Below are 20,429 nucleotides of genomic sequence, written 5' to 3'. Positions count from 1 at the left end.
TCCCCTTGACAATTTTTGTCCAGTCGTGTCCGACTCTAGGGGGCGGCGCTCATCCCGCTCTTCAAGCCATAGAGCCAGCGTTTGTCCGAAGACAATCTTTCCGTGGTCACATGGCCAGTGTGATTTAGTCATGGAACGCTGTTTACCTTCCCACCGAGGTGGTCCCTATTTATCTACTCGCATTTGCACACTTTCGAACCGCTAGGTTGGCGGGAGCTGGGACAAGCAACGGGCGCTCACTCCGTCGCGTGGATTCGATCTTTACGACTGCTGGTCTTCTGACCCTGCAGCACAGGCTTCTGCGGTTTAGCCCACAGCGCCACCACGTCCGTATTCACTTAATATGCAGTATTTCCAATCATACTCCGAACCTTAGGAAAGACCTGCTTTATTATCCTTTATTATCACATATGCTTTATTATCACATTTGGTTCCATTTTGAAAAGTGTGAGCAAGCTGACTTTCATAGGTCTTCAGTACTTAACCACCATCTGCCTCTCACCGACATTCTGGCCGTGCTGCTGCTATAGCCATTAATTAGCCTTGCTTCTCTCTTTCATACATTATGAGGCTTAACAAGGAATGGTGCTGTCATGGCTGAATGAGTGGTCTTTGGGTTTCAAGCCACCAGGTAATTCTGCCTGAGGGTGAGGCAACCAAGACTGGAGGCTCGTGGTGGTTGCATTGTAATGACTGGAGGAGTTGAGCAACAGCTACAGCTGGTAGGTATCCTGCAGTTTCAAGTGATAACAGCTGATGAGAGAAGTTAGACATGGCTTATTTCATTTATGTGCTGCCTTTCTCCCAGTGTTTTTAGATCTCCTGCTAATATAGCTCGTCATTTCTGTATGATTCTCATCAGTTGCCTGAAACATGTATTTGCAATAAACAATTTGTTGGCTCCATAGACTTCTGTGAGTTGCTCTCACTTTGTTTCTAATTCCTCCACCAAATCTCCCAATGATTCAGTTCTGCTTTGTTTCCTTTCGCATTGTAATCACCCAAGATTTTCAGTTCATCCTGGACATTGGAGGCGTCCAATTTCTTCAGCGTCTGCAGTTCAAGCATAGGCTTGAGTAACAGTTACGTTGGTAGCTCTTCTGTGGAGTCTTAATATTAGTCAGACTTTATATTATAACCTCTAACTGCTTGTGCTACAGTCTGTCTCACTATATCTTCAGTGTTTATCATTTCCTAAGTAAAATGCTTTCTAATTATATAATAGAAAATGCCCTGTTCTAATGTACTTTAGTTTGCTCATGTATTACATTTAAACATTCAGTTTCTCATTCAAAGATTTCAAGCTTTACTTTGATTCATACTTATGTTCCATGTTCCGATTATATGCATTGTGCCTTTGCATTGTTCAGAAAAGAATTTTCAAGGTTTAAAATTCTCAAAAGTAGTTTACCTATCTTGCCTTCTGCACAGTACTAGCAAGAGTGAGTTTGAGTATCTATGGAAGATCTTTCACTCTTGTCACTTTCCACCACTGCAGTTGCCCAGGAACTGTCTTTGAAAAACATCACCACCATCACCAGTGGAATTATTCTTGTCTAATGTCTATATTTTACAGCATTTTAAAAAAAAAGGGGGGGGGGAGAGCCCATTTAAAGCCAGATGTCATGGTTGGAACTACATCCTCAGAAATGGGCACACTGATGGACAGACACTTCATGTATGTACCTTAACCTCCAGCCACAAAAGGTGCATTCCGATCTTTGATTTCCTCAAGATAAACCTTTCTGCTCTAAAGCCACCATCAAGGTGTACCTCCCCAAAAGCAAAATTAGTTTGAGATTCCGTATCGCTTACTGCCCCCTGAATGTCCCATCCTAGTTAAAACACAAGATGGTGCATCTCAATCAGATACTGCGGACTGTTGCAGCTCGCTATCAAGCCGTTGTCGCTGGCTGCAATCCCGTTCCGCAGTTACACAAAACAGAAGGCATCCCTTTCAGGGGCGAGCTGCTGCAAGTTAAATCTCCGGAGGCTTCTCACGTGCACGCTAAGTTGCGTTGCTCGGCACGCCACCGATCACAGCGTGTCCAGACTCCGAGGACCGGATGAAAGGACTCCTAAGGAAAGGCTTCGTCCCTCCGACCCACGAGGGCAAACGGCAACGAGCCCTTCCGGCAACTGAAGGCCGGCCCACGCGGGGGAGGAGGGGAGAAAGGCGGTGCCCTCGCCCTTCCCGCCCTCCTTTGTCGGTGGCGGGGCCGGGCCGGGGGTCCCGGAGGTGCTGCAGCGCCGGCCTCTGCCCGAGCCCCGGTAGGTACCGCGATGGCGGGTGCGGCTGTCCCGGGGAGCCCTCTTAGGAGCCACCCGGGCGGAGAGGCTTCCCACAGGACTGGCGGCGAATTAGGATCGGCGGGGACGACAGGGGGCCGCCCTTCCTTTGTTGCCCTCCAAGGGGCTTCTCTCCGCCCCCCCCCCCCGCGCCTTCCCCCCCCCCACACACATACACTTTTGTGCTCGAAATGTGACCTTGGAGAAAGCGGGGCGCCCTTCGCCCCCCCAACCCGGCGACTTCCTCCTAGACGCCACGTCCAAGTGCTGGATTTTATTGAGAGCGTTTCTTGTTAAAAAAGTTGTATCTTACTCTCTATTTACTTAATCACATTTTTTTACTCCGTTCTTCACTCGGAAAGGCTCCGAAGGGACTTCAGAGGAGGTATTCATGGTTTGAGAACGAGGGTTAAAAGGGGGGAAGCCTTCCTGGGTTTTCCCTCCATCTGCCCTACAGTATTTTTATTTCTTTTAGAAATCTCATATATAACACACACACACACACACACCCCAATTATTTCACCCGGTCTGGGGACCGCCCTATGGTTCTTGGTATCCTCAGGGCGCTTTGGGCTGGGATTTCTAGTTAAGGGCACACCTGTAATGGTTTACAAGCCCACAAATGTATGGGGGAGGCTAATCATGAAGGGTTTGGGTTTAGGTAGAATAGCCCTAAATTGAAACTCCCAACCAGAAACACTAATAAGATTTAGGATGTTCTGTATTTGTGACGGTTAAAGAGTGGTTTACCATTGCCACCACCCCTCAGGGAGTTTCCATGGCTGACTGGGGATTTGACTGCAGATTCCCTAGGTAGTGTAGGAGTGTGATCCTCTGTGGCATTTCACTGGTTCTACATTATCTGGAAATTAGAAAAATTGTGTCAGTACTGCACATAAACTGCAACGTGCAGGCCATTGGGAGAAACTTTGAGACAGTCACTGGTTTGGGGGGGGGGTGTCTTGTCAAGGCAGACAAAAGGTTCTTTTGGATTCAGAGACAAGGAGCACACTGGAGGAAATGTGGAAAAAACGGTTAAAGAGACAGTAGAACAGAAAGCATAAACAGTAAAATAGTAGAGAGAAACCCCATGTCTTTTTTACTTACTTGGGAACCCCTGAAGAATATCAGTGGCAACACCTGGAATCAGTAGCTCTATTGCACCTCCTTTTACTGTATCTAGGTCTTCATTGAGGTTCCCTGTACCAAAGTCTCTGGGCTCTACATACTTTTTGGGACACTAGTAGTAAGCGCACCTGATCATTAAGCATATCTACCCTGTTTCCCTGAAAATAAGACCTAACCTGAAAATAAGCCCTAGTATTATTTTTCAGGATGCTCATAATATGAGCCCCACCCCAAAAATAAGCCGCAGTTAAGTGAAACCCCGCCCTCCACCCTTGTGCAGCAACCAGAAGATGATGACATGATTGTATTTGAATAAATGTTGATGCTTGTACAGTACATGAAAAAAAAAATCCCCTGAAAATAAGCCCTAGCAAAAATTAATATAAGACCCTGTCTTATTTTTGGGGAAACACGGTAGATGTTTCCAACTTTCTTGATGTTTATATTTTGCGTGTGCGTGTTCTGTACTGTCAAGTCGGAACTAATAGTGATCCTAACAAGGCTTTCAAGGTAAGTGTGATATTTAAGGAATGAGTTCACCTGTTTCCCCCAGTGACACTTCATGGCTGAGTGAGGGATTTATATCCTGTTCTCCGGATTCCTAGTCCATCACTCTGTCCACTACACCACACTGGGAATTTATATTTTACGGACTAGCAAAATGCTAGTGCATCTCATTAATGAACAAACAGCAGTATCAGGCTTCAGAGGAGAGCAGAATTAGATGTCAAAGCATAAGCGTGTGCTAGAGCTGTCTAACCTGAGTAATTCTTAATCATCCTTGAACTACTCATCCCTGAACATCTATCCGGGGCAAACAACTTGTGTACTTTCCCCAAGCGACTGCCAGTCACACAGCCAGGCGGGGCTTGAGTAGTTATATCTAATCAGTGATAACCATAGCGATAAACATGTTGCTTTCCACATATTGCTGGACTACAAGTCCTTTGTCCCTGAAGGAGAAGAAATGGTGAGAGATGTGAGGAATTGAAATCTAATGACTCCTGTGGAATCACACATTGGCCATCCCGGCTAAGGCCAGATGTTTCAAGGAGCTAAGCAAACCAAAAAGCGTGCTGCTTATATACTACCCCATAGCACTTAAGATTCTCTCTGAGTGGTTTACAGTTTGATTATGTGGGCTGCCCGTTGCCTCCCAGGGAGGTGGGTGCTCAGTTTACTGTCCTCGACAGGATGGAAGGTTGAGTCAACCTTGAGCCATCTACCTGATCCTGGGATCGAACTCAGAACAGAGTCTTGGCTGCAGTAGTGCAGTTTAAGCACTGCGCCAAAAGGCTCTGCAGGTGGATAAAATCTATGGGCAAGCACATAAACATTCTGACATGATGTACAAACAGCACTTCAGTTCACAAGAGTGGTTCACTCACATGTGAATTAAATTACAAACAAGGGAAGAATGTATTGCATGGGATCAGTTCTTACGTGAATGTGGCTTGCTTCCTTAAGGTGAAATCATGTGCCTGTTAGAACTGCAAATAGGACCCTTTCCCAGCTCCCTGGAATCTTTTCTTTAGGTACAGAACTGTAGACTGGCAGGGCACCAGTCTGTATTTGAAAGGCAAAGTGGAGCATTTTTTCCCCTGAAAGACTTGCTTGTTGATAAAGCATACTGACCCAGCCAAAATGCTTATTTGTACATAGATCTTTGGGAGCGGTGGGCTTCACCCTGTTCATCTCTTGCTGCTGTCTAGTCCGTGCAAGCAAAAAAAAAAAACCCACTTAATAAAGGGTTGATGCTGAGTGACTGGAATCTTTCTATTCATCTTCATATTTGCAGGGGAGGGCTTTTCCTGCTGCTGCAGCCCAAATGCCCTCCCCTCGTGGGCTCAGTTGGTGCTGACGTTGGCATAATTTCTGCACCAAGTCAAGACATAGTTACGTATTTATTAGAACCTTTGGGGGTTGAGGATTGTGGCTTTCAAAGGTTTCAGTGCAATGTTTATAATGTTTGAATGTTGTGCTGTTTGATTTTAAATTGTTTTATTCAGTTTGTAACCTGCCCTGAAATCCTGTGGCATGTGGTCAGCTATAAATGTTTAAATAAATGAAAACATGTGTTCATTCTGTTCATTCTATTCTAGTTAATGATTGGAATCCTACAGGGATTTTACTCCAGAATAGATGGAATTCTATATATCGTAGTAGCGAATTGCAGCCTGATAGCACATGACCTCATTAATTAACTGCTATTTGGCATTATGATATACATGGTTTCACTGACTGGGGAAAAATATTAGATTCTGATCACTATTTATTAATTTACTCATTTAAAAAAGTTATAAACTTCATGTATAAGTGATTTCCAATGTGCTTTGCATATTTTTTTTAATGTCTGCTTGATAATTTGTGTAAACTGAAAGATGACAGTATAATACAGTAGTACAATTTTGCACTTTAAAATGCCTTTTTTAAAAAATGTCTTACAGGAGAGCCAGCCATATATAAGATGCCAAAAGGTTTTAAGTTTAACTATACTATATAATACAACTTCTCATTAAGCAGACAGCAGAAGACAATTGAAATTTGAGAACAAAATGAATAGATTTTTGGCATGGATGTTGAGAGGGAAGACGTGGCGGTAGGAATTCTTGCATACATAAGAATTGGCTAGTTCCACATGGAGTCAAATTTAATATTTTTATTGTTTTTGCTGTTTGCACATAGCATATACCAAGTTGGGGAGAAAATCCAAACTATTGGAGTTTTGAAGAGACCTCCGAAAATAGCAAAGCAGTCAATAAAACATGGAAAAATACAATGTGTTAAAAATACTTGGAGAAGGATCATTTGGGCGAGTTCTTTTGGTCCATCACAAAGAGAAAAATCAGAAATATGCTGTGAAAGAAATAAGACTTCCCAAGGTAGCTATTTATTATCCAATTTCCTCTGAGTTTTTTTTTTTTAATTTAGCCACTGGAATGGGCTTCACAAGGTCATAACATAGTACAAATTGGTTGTACCTAATTTTAGTTGGATTTGGGCCAGAGTTCAAAGGTATGATGTTAGAAATTTGCAGTTTCAGAAGTTTTATGTTCCCAAGATCGGCAAAGGGCTTTAAAAAAAAGATATACGGAGTGTGTATTTCGTTATGAATTTGTTTGCCTATAGTGCATCTTATAAACTATAAATCTAAAACCTTTAAAAATTCTGTTACAGTGTATTAAGATACTTGCACTGCATTGAACTCTGCAGTTTTTGCAGACCACTGTTTTTGTGTGTGTGTACAAGCATGTGCATATATATATATATATATATATATATATATATATATATATATATATATATATATATATATATATATATATATATATATATATATATATATATATATATATATATATATATATATATGTGCAGGCTGCAAAGTCATCTCAGCAATAAAAGGGCAGATTAAATACTGTGTTAAAAATTATATACCCTGCAAAAGTCACGCCAGGTGGAGCTTTGAGAGAATTCTGTTTTTCCAGTCAGAAAGCTACCAATAGTGGGATCAGATTGTTGGACTACGTCTTAGACCCTAAGAAAATCCTTGTGAAATTCTGGGGCATATTGGAAGCGTCCTCCAGCAGACTCCTTGAGTGTTTTGGACATTAGGGAGACCATAGGAAAGCATGAGTTTCACTCCCGAAATCCAGCATGTTCACTACTGTCCCAAGCATCAAGTTCAGAAGGCACTTTCTTAGATTTGCCATTAGACATGAGGTAGTTGTTTTTGTATCCCTGGGAATATGGATCCGAATACGAATGTGGGCACTATAGGTGCCTGGGAAAACAGGGCCCTCCCACCCCAAACGGGCAGGTCCACTGACCGCTCGTCATGCAGCATGCACAGCCAGCATCGGTCTTGTTGTGCCAGTCGGTGGAGCAGCCCAGCGGGTGCTTCCCTGCACAGCTGACCACTCCGGCGAGGAGATGGGATGAAGGGTCTCCCCACTCAGCTGTTGTGCAGGGAGGCGGGGAAGTGCCAGCCAGGCTGTTTTCCAGATCGGCACAACAAGAACGACACTGGCCATGCATGCCATGTGGCGAGCGGTAAGTACAGTAGGACCCCTTTATCTCCAAGATCAGTATCTGCTGTTTCACTTATGGTCTGAAAATATTTAAAATGTTTTTTTTTTAAAAAAAATCTCATAAATGTATAATTCTAACTATGAAGTTACCCAGAGTGGCCACTAGAGAGACTGTATAGTACAGTGATGGCGAACCTATGGCATGTATGCCACAGCTGGCATGCAGAGCCCCCTCTGCGGGTGCGCGAGCCATAAGTCACTGGATCGCTACACCACCACCCCCGCAGCCAAATCTGAGGAGGCGGCTGCAGCCGCGTGCTAGTGCCCCAAAAGGGGGCCAGTCTGGATCTGGAGTAAGTGGTACTGGTGGCGAATCCAGAGTGGGGTCTGAAGGCACCTCCATGCCCGAGATTCTCCCTTCTGCTGCTGCTTCCACTTCTGCTTCCGCCTGGTGGTTATTCCTTTCTTTTCTTTTCTTTTCTTTTTTTAAGTTTGGGCACTCAGGGCCCGAAAAGGTTTGTAGTCGTTAAGTCATGTCCGACTCTTCTTCGTGACCCCATGAACCAGAGCATGCCAGGCCCTCCTGTCTTCCACTGCCTCCCGGAGTTTGGTCAAATTCATGTTGGTCGCTTCGATGACACTGTCCAACCATCTCGTCCTCTGTCGTCCCCTTCTCCTCTTGCCTTCACACTTTCCCAACCTCAGGGTCTTTTCCAGGGAGTCTTCTTTTCTCATCAGATGGTCAAAGTATTGGAGCCTCAGCTTCAGGATCTGCCCTTCCAGTGAGCACTCAGGGTTGATTTCCTTCAGAATGGAGAGGTTTGTTCTCCTTGCAGTCCAGGGGACTCTCACTGGTACAGTGGACCCTTGACTTACAGACGGCTTGACTTACAGACTTTTTGAGTTACAGACTTCTCTGGCCGCAAAATTTAGGTTTGACTCGCAGACTGAGATTTGACTTACAGACCAGAAATAAAACCAAAATGGAACAAAAACGGCCTGTTGCGGGATTAATCGGTTTTCAATGCACTGTAGGTCAATGGAGACTTGACTTACAGACTTTTTGACTTGAGAACTGCCTTCCAATACGGATTAAGTTCTCAAGTCAAGACCCCACTGTATAGCATTTGCTAAAGGAATATATTTCCACAGTGTCATTATCAGTGCTGGCCACTGGAGGGAGCCAAAGACCATGCTATGTGTAGTCTTTGCTATTATAATAGTGTTTGTTATAATCTGTGTTTTGCAGCATGGGGGTGGGGGCTTGGAACCAATCTTCTGCTGATAGAGCAGTCCTTCTGTATTGTCTAAATTTTCTGTATTGTATTTGTACTACTGTGGGAGCTCTGTGCTTTTATTTACTGGCAATGTGTTTCCAGTCTGTCCTTGGTACAGAGAAGTCCTGGAATGAATCCATTCTTTTGGCTAAAATGAAACATCCAAATATTGTCACCTTTACAGAATCATTTGAAGGTAAGTCCAGATGTAAAAAAAATCTGTTGTGATTATGGTACTCGCTTTGCAGAATTCTTTCTCTGAATTATCCTTGTTTTATCTGTGCTATCTAAATAATAACGTAATAGTCATGTGCTTTGCCTAATAGTGTGCCATTACTAATCAGTCTGAATTTCTCTGGATGTTAGTTGATGGACATCTGTACATAGTAATGGAGTATTGTGATGATGGAGATCTTATGGGAAAGATTATACAGCAAAGGGGAACATTTTTTCCAGAAGAGATGGTAAGAACACACTATCCTATTATAAACTGGGGGTCTTTTGAATACTCCTTTTCAAGGCGTTTGCTGGGCCCGTGAGCGCTGATCCCTTGCCGGAGTCCAATCCCGTCCACCCTCACTTGAACTCATCCATGACCCTGTTGCAGCTCATAACCTACTCCCCACATAGGGTGGGCTCTCCCCGCTGCTGCCCCACCTTTTCCCAAACCTCTCTGCACTCCTTGTCGTCCACCCTTTCCATAGCCTTGAGCCAGCATATATTGCTGTTCCCTCACAAAGTTCCCTCCACAGTCCCTCCAAACGGCCGCCATTCCTCAAGCTTACTAGATAGGCAACAGGGGCCACCTCCCTGAGTCAGGGAGCAGAACGGAAGTGCCCGGCTTCCAGCCACCTTCTAGCGAAACAGGGACCTCTTTGTAAGAATTCCTGGGACAGTCACATCCACCCAGGTTGGTAGTGATTGCTCTGCCCACGACTTTCTAAACCAAGTAATTTACAGCTTGATAGTCCTATTCCTGTATTTGTGAACCTTGTCCTGGTCTATTACCTGTATCCTATTCCTTACCTAGTCAGAAGGGTATGTATAAATATACTAGTCATATATTTACATTTTTATGTTGGAGGACGTAGACTTTGATCCACAAAAGTTCACGCTCAGTAAAATGGTTCGTCTTTGGTGCCAGAATATTTTTGTGTTTGTTTTTTTTTTCACTTTCTTTTCTTTTGACAACACTGCTACTTCTTGGGAAATGGCTGCTTTCTGTTTTCCTTTATTTATTTCCAATTGTATAAAGACAATGCATAACCCCTTGTTCCATATTCTTTCTTGTTGCCGTAGATACTTAACTGGTTTGCACAGATATGCTTGGGAGTAAAATATATTCATGAAAAACGTGTATTGCACAGAGACATCAAATCCAAGGTAAATGAAATCTATCTCAATGGTTGTTACGCCAAAACTGGTGCTATTCCTTTTCTGCTTAGAAAAATGAGAAACGTGAAGCCAGTTTGTGAAGTTTTGTAATTCTGTATATCTAGGTGACATATTTGCATCCTTTTATTTTTTTTATAAAACGAATTGTCTGTTCTTGATCCCAAGTGAGTTTTCTGTCAAATGGGTGGTACTGATATTTTCCTCCCAGATTGATGGTCAGATGGTGTGAATTCAACTCCAGTGCCAATAAAATCATGGGGGGGGAAACCAGCAGTTCTGTCAACATGTCCCTCATCTACCTAGGGACATGCCAGTTTAAACCATGACTGGGCAGCCAGTATAGTCCACTGTGGGTGCCTTGCTTTCACCCCCTCCTGATCTGCTACCCTCATTCTCTACCGCAGGGAATGTGCAGTGGAGTTGGCTCTTGTGTATCCTGTTTCCCAGGGGGATCATTTTCTTTCAGTCTTCTGAGAAGCATCGTCAGGGATGGGAACAGGCTGTAACCTCACCCTTACCCCACCATCCGGATTAAAATCACTGGGAGGAGGACAATCCCAGCAATCTGGATTAGAATTTGTTACGGGGACGTCAGTGTGAGCACACCCATGTGGGGTCCCTGCCCAGCCAACCAACGCTTCAGTGCAGTAACATCTGCCCACATTTGCTTTAAACCAGTGTTCTTGGACGAAACTTTAGACGCTGTGCAGCATTTTGCCTTAAAATGAAAAGTAATATGGCTGTTAGGTAATTGCCAGTAAATTCTGAGGACTTAGCAAAACATAGATAAACATAGCATAGAGACATCTGTTTTTTATTGAGCCATAGATTTTGATGCTGTCCATAGACACAAACAGCTGAGTGCTGATTTAAACAGAAAATCCTAAAATCCGTATACTGATATTTTGTTTGTATAAATCATGCCATGTAAGGTTGATGGACGTCATCAACCATAATGCAGAGTGACTTACACAAGTAGGAGTTCAGCTATATTTTGCTTTATTAGGCCATATATCAGGTGATAGATTTCGATTAACTTTGCTTCATTTATGTATGGACTTCCCTTCCTTTTGCAGAACATTTTTCTCACACAACGTGGGAAGGTAAAACTGGGAGACTTTGGGTCTGCACTTCTTCTCAGCAGGCAAGTAATAATAAAGCAGGACTGGATCTCTTCCATGTTATACTTTTGAAAAATCGGTTTCTAGTTGCAGTAGAAGTATTAGTCTGTTGTTTCTAACATTACGTGTGTTTGTTTCTGGTGAAGCCCAACGGCATATGCTTGTTCGTATGTGGGAACCCCTTATTATGTGCCTCCAGAAATATGGGAGAACATGCCCTACAATAATAAAAGGTAATTAAACATGAAATAGCATTTGTTTTAATCTTCTACCAAAAATAAAGTTATGCATATCAGGACAAAATTATTCAATTTGCTAATTTTGTTTAGAACCTAAATGTTGACTTTTGCAACTTCTAACACCACAGTGCAGGCAGGGGGATGAATATGTGAAAGACAATAGGAATGGGTAGATAAGGGGCCTCATTAGCTATTGGCTTGCCATGCCGTACATAATTATAGTCTTTGCATTGCAGAGATGGAAGCTCCCTCTCAAAGAGGCCCAGTCCCTCTCAAAGAGGCCCAGTGGGGAATTGAACTCCACAGCCAGAAACCTAAGCCACTGAACTATCCAACAGTTTCATATTGTAGACACAAATTTATTCTTAATATCATTTGGCTCATAAAGAGTTGGCAGGAACCATGCAGAGAGCTTTCTTTAAAAAGTCAGGGAGCCCAGCAGAAATTTTTTAACAGGTCTGCACAAACCGCTTTTAAAACCGTGTTGAGGTCCAAGCTAGATATGACTTTGGCAAACCTATGTGGAGAACAGATTCTGAACTGCATATCTTCACATAAGCATTTATTTTTAGCTTTCGTTTGGATGCTGTAATGTAATTTAATTTTGTGCACTTGCAGGATATTTTGTTTATAGTAAATTTGAGAATGAACATAAGCTAACTGACTGTTCAAACCTGTCTTTCCAGTGATATATGGTCTTTGGGATGCATTTTGTATGAGCTGTGCACTCTTAAACATCCAGTGAGTATCTTTTCCTTGTTCCTTACTTCCAGGAACAGAGCCAGGGCCAACTGCCACGTTACTTTCCTATCTAGAGGCCCACACTTGGATTCCTGACACACTTACTGCTTCCCTCTGTGATAGTGAGGAAGCTATAGATAAAAATGTAAAGTCATTTTTAGGCTGGAATCCTGTTGCACAGCTCTGCATGCACAATAGGATTGACATCAGCAGATGTTAGGCTGTCCACCCAAAATACCCAAAGGAAGGTTTTAATCGGAGTTGATTTGCTATTGCTGGTATCATTCCTGTTGTGCAGGGAAGAGTAATTCACCCATCCCCAGCAGCGATTCCCTCCAAAACTTCCATAATTCATGCAGCTTCTTGGCATTTTAAAGAAACCTTTGATGGGTGCAAGTGGAAGCATTAAAAAAGTGTTACTGACATCATGGCGGGGGTGGGGAGATACAATGGGAACCTGTGCTATTGCTGGCACAGGGAGGGAATAGTCTTTCCTGCCAGCCCATCGCAAACACCACAACAGCCACCACACAGAGTAATGAGACTTTTAAAAAGCTTCCATTGGTAACAACAAAAGTATTTCTATAAGCCTAATGACTGTATAGGGGATGAGGCTGAACCATAGACAGTGAAGGCCAAAGGTTCCCACCCGATACAATATGTATTGCTAAATACACTCCTGTGTATTTGTGTTATTTTTATAATAGCTTTTGTACACCAGGTAGGTTTTTTAAGACATCACATAAAAATAAACAATGATTCTTGTAAGCTATTTGCTTTCTTTTCTTATTTGTTCAATTCAGTTTCAGGCCAATAGCTGGAAACATCTTATACTTAAGATATGTAAAGGATACTACGCTCCCCTTCCGCCACACTACTCCTACGAATTGCACTATTTGATAAAACAAATGTTTAAGAAGAATCCCAAGAACCGTCCATCCGCTAGCACAATCCTTACAAGAAAGTGCCTGGCAAAGTGTATCAAAAATTTTTCTTCAGCAGAGGTATTAGAATATTTTTGTTTGTGTCTTAATTTTATGACATCACGTTTTGCTTAGGGGGGGAAAGAATGGATCAATGCTAGCCTGCTACCAAATGTTTACTGAAAGAGAACACTAGTATTCTTAAAGTAATGGTGCTGCTATTTGGTGCCTGCAATATTTTTCTTATTGATGATGATGATGATGATGATGATGATGATGATGATGATGATGATAATAATAATAATAATAATAATAATAATAATAATAATAATAATAATAATAATAATAATAATAATAATAATAATAATAATAATCCATATTGGTACATATGACTCCATCCAGAGTCAGATAAACAAACTTCTAGTTTCTTATCCCCTAAATCCATCTTCCTCTGCATCTTCCTTGACATCCCCCCACACACACATTCTGGAGCAGATTTGGAGTGTGTGCGGGAGGGGGGTTGCAAATGGGGAGAGTAAATCCTTTGCTAGCAGCCTACATTCTGCTGGATATTATTAGCAAACATTGCAGAAGAGCTTTGAACAGATTTTGCATGGAACCGCTTCCAGTTTGCATAGTGTGGCAACAGAGAAAAATGTAACTGGTGCATCAGGTTGAAAATGACAATTGGCAAGTCCTAATTGTCAGGTGTTAATTATTTAAAACAGCTCTTATTGTGAAATTGTTAAGTTTAGAAATTTAAAAAAAATCAGGCTTCTATTTGAAATGATGATAGGGATTAAAAATTGAAAACATAAAACACGTAGAGATCCGTTATTTCTTCTTCAAGACTTTAACTGGTATTTTCCTAAAAGTTTCAAAGCTTTGTGATCCTCCAAAAAGTTGGCAGATTCTTCAGTTGCACAGACACCAAACCGAGTGGTATCTGGCCGTGTAAAATATTTTTTAAAATGCCCACCTGGTTTTCTTTTCAGTGCAAGTCCTTAACCATAGACTTATATGAGTGAATGATGACAGTAACCAGTGGATCCATAAATGTAGGCAGTTTCGGAGTGTTTTGAGGGGGTATTGTTATTCCCTTGTGATTATTGTTAGGCTTGATGTTTGAAATATGTATTGCTACAATGGCCAAAATCCAGTTGGAAGTGTATGGATTTGCTAAAGGAATCAAAAAAGTTGCATGGCACATGACTGGACATATGATCAGCAGCTGCAACAACTTCTGCAGTTCCTCTTGCAGAAGTTCTGGCCATTACATATTCCATTCTTCAAACGATGACATCAAGGGAGTTGGGCTTTATGTCAGAAACCAAGGTTCTCTCTCATATCTCATGCCATACAATTCCAAAGTGGTAAATATTCACAGATTTTTTAAAAAATCCGCTCACAAATCAAAACACAAGAAAACGAAACAAAAAACTTTATACTGTATATTTTGTTCAGTCAGGTATTAGTAATCCTATTATTAAACCTTTTAAAGGAGGAAGGAAAATATGAAAGGAGCAAAAATACATGTTCAGGAGCGGAGTCCACCCCTAACTATTCCTGCAAAATGGGATTGGAAAAAACATGTGAGGATATAAAAGGTATGTGACGAAGTGTTCTGTTAGCTAAGACTTCTTCTGATTAAAGTCATCCTGAGGCTTACATCAAAGCAAAAAGTGTGCTGCTTATATATCATCCCATAGTGTTTACAGAATAATTGTGCGGGCTACACATTTCCCCCCCCCCTCCGCGCGAGAGCAGGGTACTCAGAGTACCCAGCTCTCGAGGGGGGGGGACAATGTGTAGGAAGGATGGAAGGCTGAGTCAACCTTGAATAAGCTACATGAGCCTGTCAAGATCAAAATCAGGATGTGAGCAGAGTCTTGGATGCAGTACTGCAGTTCAAGCACTAGGCCACAAGGCTCCGCGTTAGTGAGTTCATCAAGGAATAGCTTCTCTGAAGCTGCAGACCTCTACAAATTTTCTTGGGAGAAGCCTCATGAAATGCAATGAGATTCATTTCTGATTAGTCATGCATAGGATCGTGCTGCTTCTTGGACCACAGAAATTATTGAAGGCAGAAGTGCATTTTCATTGAACGTTTCCTTCTGAAATCTCTGCAGCAGCTGATTTCCCTGCCCCTGAAAGACGGCAGTGGGAAAAGGGAAGATCTAATACTGTGATCAATATCCTGGAAAACGCATCTTTGCTTGCCTCCAGTACTCCAGCCATGGAGGATACAAGTAAGATAAGATTCACTATTGAATTATTCACCGTTAAAAGTCGTTGTGACATTTAAACATGATATTCTTGTTAGATTTCTCTTTGAGATGTGTACACTCAGGCATGAACAAATGTTGGTCCAAATTAGAGTATTAAAAAAATCCAGAGACCCGGGAGACCCCCTCAGTATGTCAGGTTCTTCACTGGCAAGGCTGCAGTTGTCAGTAGCAACTGGCCGGGCAGGTGGAGTTGGATGGCTTGCACAACAACAGAGTTGTGTTATGGCAACTCTTTTTAACACTAAACATACTAAAATAATCGTGAAGAAGAATGGGTGGGTTCAATGTATGGTTTGTTCCAGAAGATAAATGTTCTGCTTGCGGTATGCATTCATTTTCCTGAAATCCGTCTGAATAATTCAGCACAGTGACCACTGAGTATTTTTCCTGATGTACCGTGTCATACCTGAACATTTAGTGGTTTATTATGACATGAGCTTTTATGGGCATCAGCCTGATTTGCATCAAGTCATAAAGGAAAGACATAATTGAGCATTGCTCTCATTGGTTAGGGACAAAATGAAAATGTACCAAGCAAAGAAATGCTAAGATTTTTTTTTGCGGGGACCTTCAGACAGGTCAGTGGTGAACAATGGAGTAAATCCCTTAAAGGGGAAAAACTCTCTTTGCAGCTTCGGTACCAATAGATTTGCTGGAGCAGAACAAAATAATACTTCAAGTTAGAGCTCAGCAATTGGGAGAAGAAAGAAGCCACCTTGGGTCCTTTTAGGAAGGAAGGCGGAGTAAAAATATTTTAAATAAATAAGAAGCAGACTGCCTTTGGTAAGGATTTGATAGATCTTGGGCCATGTCATCTTTGGTGGAAAGACAACTTTTAGATGTTTCTTAAGCAATGCCAGCAAAATTAGGAACTGTATTCAAATCAGTGATATGAACATAGCTTCTGTGAGCACACTATCCGATGAATTACTTGACGTTGAGGAGAGTATTACTACAAATACACTACTATCTGAATTGAATTGTTTACCTGTATTGTATAATACAAAATTATGTGATTATACACACACACATGAAATTGATTTGCCTGTTTTCTGATGCAAACACAGTTCTACTTCAGTATTTTAAAAAAATCTTGATTTTTGTCTATGATTTTTTATATGGGTACTTGTTTCAACAATTTAACATTTACTGTTCTTGTAACTAGGTGGTTTTGTGAGAAAATACGATGAAAAAATCACCCGTAGGCAGTGGACAAAGGAACCTCCTGAAACTCTGATGAATATTCTTCACAAGGCTGATATAAGCTTAGCTTTTAAAACATATACAATCTACAGAGCAGGTAAAGTACAACATATCAGCAGTTTCACACTACATGCGAGATATATTGAAGATCCGAATCTGCAGATCCTTGAATACAGCAGGGAAGGCTACTGTGTACAGTGATCTGTAAGTTTGAAAATTCCATTTATTTGTATCATCTTGTGTGCCATCAAGTTTCTTCATACTTATGAGGACCCTGGTAATTGTTTTCAGGGTATGTGAGATGAACAAGAGTGGCTTACTGTCGCCACACAAACACTCTGTGAGTTTCCATAGTTGAGTGTGGATTTGAACTCTGTGTGTGTGTGTGTGTGTGTGTGTGTGTGTGTATAAATTAGTGACTAGACCAGTGGTTCTTAACCTTGGGTTACTCAGGTGTTTTTGGACTGCAACTCCCAGAAGCCTTCACCACCAGCTGTCCTGACTCGGGTTTCTGGGAGTTGCAGTTCAAAAATACCTGAGTAACCCAAGGTTAAGAACCACTGGACTAGACTATGATGAATGAGTCTGTAGTTGTGATGGTGCAAATTCAAGTGTGAAGGCAAGGGTGGGGTAGAAAAGGCACCAACACAGAAGATTAGGAACAAGTTACAACAGCCAGATATTCTAGTTCATTGACGCACAAGCTTTTATGTTTTGACTTCCATTTAAGAAAAAAAAACGATAGAATTGCCAATTGTGGGGCAAAGTACATTTTACAGACAGTGCATTTTACACCAGAGTTTAGGTTGCTAATCTTTGACATGGGGGCCTCTGAATGTTTTTATTTCTGTTTTCTTTTCTTGATATTAAAGCCTCAGAGGACGTACTGAGAGGACCACTTACTGAAGACATGAAACCATCCGATGTGCCAGATGGGGACACTGTTATGGAGGATACAGAGAGTCTTGAACCTAGAACAGATGAGGAAGACACGTATGTACAAATGCAGTAGGGCCCCCATACCTGCTAGTGGTTGGTTCCAAGGCCCCTCCCCACAAATGCTGAAAACCATGGATAATAGTGAACACTAGATATACTGTATATAGAGTGGTAAAAGGGAAAAATATTTTCACATACATTGCCAGAATTGGCCACTAGAGGGTGCCAGAGACCATGCTACTGTATGTACAGTGGTGCCTAGCTAGCCAATTGCCTCGCAAAACGAGGAATTCGCTAGATTATGACTTTTTTTGAGCAATGTTGCACTTCACAAAACGATTGTTCCTATGGGCAATTTTCGCTGGATGATGTTTGGGTCCTTGTTTGGGTCCTTGCAAGATGGGTTTTTTTAAATCCTATTTTGCAAGATGGTCCCCCACCCCCCATTGAAACACATTAATTACATAAGACCTACTTTTTTATCCAGGAAGGTCTGCCTCCTGGAAAAACAACAGCATACACTTTCTCCCTCACTTTTTTGAGCTAAAAAAGGAGGTCTTATGTAATTAATGTGTTTCAATGGGGAGGAAACCACCTTGCAAAGCATCACCAATGGGGCTATGGCTGCAAATTAAAATGATAGAGAATGGAAAATAGCCAGGAACCAAAGAGTAAAGAGATTGTAAAAAAAACAGGGAAATCACAAATGTAATCTCCCATTAACACAAGTTATGCAGTTGAGTTCCCCACATTTGGGGAAATCACAGAAATCAGCAGCACACCCAAAGTGCAATGGATGAGCCTCCCCCTGGGAAAACCACTTTTATTACATGGTATTTCCCCTGCAAGGTATGAGTTGGAATGGCCCTTGCACCTCATACCCCTTCTGTCCCCTGACCCCCCAAGGCATGGTGACCCCCTGGCTGCACCTCCCACTCAGTACAGGGCTGCACAGCCCCAGTCCTGCTAGAGACCAAGAGAGCTCCTCAGTGTTTTGGGGTGCCCTGCGGGACCCCCATCAGGGGCTAGGTGTTCCTCCCACAATCCTTTAGTGCACAGGTATTAGCACATAATTGTAGAATCGGTTGGACTTCCTGAAGAATATCTAAAGTGTATGATTTAAATCAGTGGTCCCCAACCTTTTTAACCCCATGGACCGGTTGGGGAAGGCAGAGAACCCCCCCACGATTGTGCGCATGTGCAATGGAGCGTGGGCGTGCATGTGCGAAGGAGTGGGGGCACATGCGCAAAGGGCACTCGGGGCATTCACATGCACTCAAAAGGGGTGGGGTTGCGCGCGTATGCACAAAGGGGCTGTGTGGGGCCAAGAGTGCATGAGGGGGGGAGATCTGTCTCAGCAGCTCGGTCCAGCCCAGGCCACGGACCAGCACCGGGCTGCGGACTGGAGGTTGGGTAGCCTTGATTTAAAGTACTGGAGTCCATTATGAAAAGTAGAGTCCCTTCTATTTCTGTAATCTTACATTTTTATTTTTAAAAAATCATTGCAATGAGGTCTCCCCATCTTTTTGTAGGGATTTTGAAGCGGAAGATGACCCAGACTGGATTTCTGAACTGAAAAGGATAATCGAGATGAATAATTGACTGAATATACAATCAATGTGGTTTTAAAAAGTAGTATCAACAGATAATCCATTTTTATGTAAAATGTTAGTGAACTATTTAAAAATCCAGTACAAACAGTACGAATGCACAGACACTGACTCCAGGTGAAATTCTTCGGACTAACAGTTGACATGTACTGACAAAACTAATTTTAAATGTTTCTTTGGGTGCTGGACTGATTCTTTGAAGGGAAATGTGAGCATGGCTATTGAACATCTTCCCTAAAAAAGTGATGTGCATAGTGTAAGGCATTCTTACACCAGTAATAATATGGAAACAGCATGTAATAGCAGCATCATTACTCTGCTAAAGATAACGAGGTTTTATTGGCATTGTAATAAATTAAACCTCTATCTTTAAAATATGTACAAACACTGCTTTTTACAAACAGAAACATAATCATATACAAACAGAAGCATAATCATATTCTTTGTTATGTGTTAAATTTAATTTATGATATGTGTTAAATTTGAATTAACCTCTAAATGAAAATGGTTATAACAAAACCAGAGTTGTCATTGTCCAATTACTTTTGCCTGAAGACTTGTTTTTCATCAGGAAAGATCTTCAATATTATAATTCCTGCATTACCTATGATGTTGTATTGAAATTTTGCAGTTGTTTTTTGTAATGCAGTATGTTAAGCTTGTCAGCAGGAATCTAGAAAAGAAATCTAATGTTATTTAAAACAAAATCCTTTCACTGGTCTTTCAGAAGTGATAAGTTACTTCATTACACTTTATTCCATTCAATAAAAAGACATAATTGGTTTCCATTTGCAACACTCGTCATTAAATCTTTCAGATATCATTGTTCATTTTGAAAACTTGTCTATTTTACACACCTTTTTGGTGTAGTTCATCTTTTATATATTTATTTATATTTTATGTTGTATTATTGGTGTACACTGCTTTGAAATTTCCAAGTATAAGCAGGTTATTTTTAAATAAATATGAATACCCATTGAGTCAAAACTGAAGTTGGTAAATGTCATTTTGGTCTTCTAGGCAGTTTATCATTAAGCACAAATGGTTCCTTAATGTAAATGTAAATAAATTTCAGATGTAAAATTATTTCTTATGTCTGATCTTTTCATGTCCTTTGAGAACAAGTAACTCCTCACTTGTCTCAGCCCCTCAACATGTTTCATGGAAACTTTTATGGTGAAATGCTCTCGCTGTTGCCTGTTGTTGCGAGAAAATCCCTTGGTATACAGTATTTATTAATCTTGC

The 20,429-nt window shown here is 41.5% G+C and overlaps 1 protein-coding gene and 1 non-coding gene across 3 annotated transcripts; one reads left to right on the top strand and one right to left on the bottom strand.

The window, feature by feature from the left end:
• Nucleotides 1-2,133: 2,133 nt before the first annotated feature.
• NEK3 (NIMA related kinase 3) lies at nucleotides 2,134-20,270 on the top strand. 2 transcript variants are annotated; one of them, XM_073002418.2, is made up of 14 exons: nucleotides 2,134-2,271; nucleotides 6,103-6,299; nucleotides 8,828-8,921; nucleotides 9,092-9,189; nucleotides 10,025-10,108; nucleotides 11,197-11,264; nucleotides 11,388-11,474; nucleotides 12,167-12,221; nucleotides 13,025-13,225; nucleotides 14,646-14,751; nucleotides 15,277-15,393; nucleotides 16,598-16,732; nucleotides 17,508-17,628; nucleotides 19,107-20,270. In XM_073002418.2, exons 2-14 carry the CDS (start codon nucleotides 6,183-6,185, stop codon nucleotides 19,174-19,176), a joined length of 1,353 nt encoding a protein of 450 aa, XP_072858519.2. In that variant the 5' UTR covers nucleotides 2,134-2,271; nucleotides 6,103-6,182; the 3' UTR covers nucleotides 19,177-20,270. The 2 variants fall into 2 exon arrangements, with proteins under 2 accessions (XP_072858519.2, XP_072858512.2); XM_073002411.2 differs by having other exon boundaries at nucleotides 15,274-15,393.
• On the bottom strand, nucleotides 18,268-18,431 carry LOC140703375 (U1 spliceosomal RNA). Its single transcript, XR_012082795.1, has one exon. It is a non-coding gene; the product is annotated as a U1 spliceosomal RNA (small nuclear RNA).
• Nucleotides 20,271-20,429: the final 159 nt, after the last annotated feature.

The sequence above is a fragment of the Pogona vitticeps genome, chromosome 1 (assembly GCF_051106095.1).
Source record: "Pogona vitticeps strain Pit_001003342236 chromosome 1, PviZW2.1, whole genome shotgun sequence".
NCBI lineage: Eukaryota > Metazoa > Chordata > Lepidosauria > Squamata > Agamidae > Pogona > Pogona vitticeps.
Note: the sequence above shows the minus strand (reverse complement) of the source record. Positions and strands in the feature narration are given on the sequence as shown.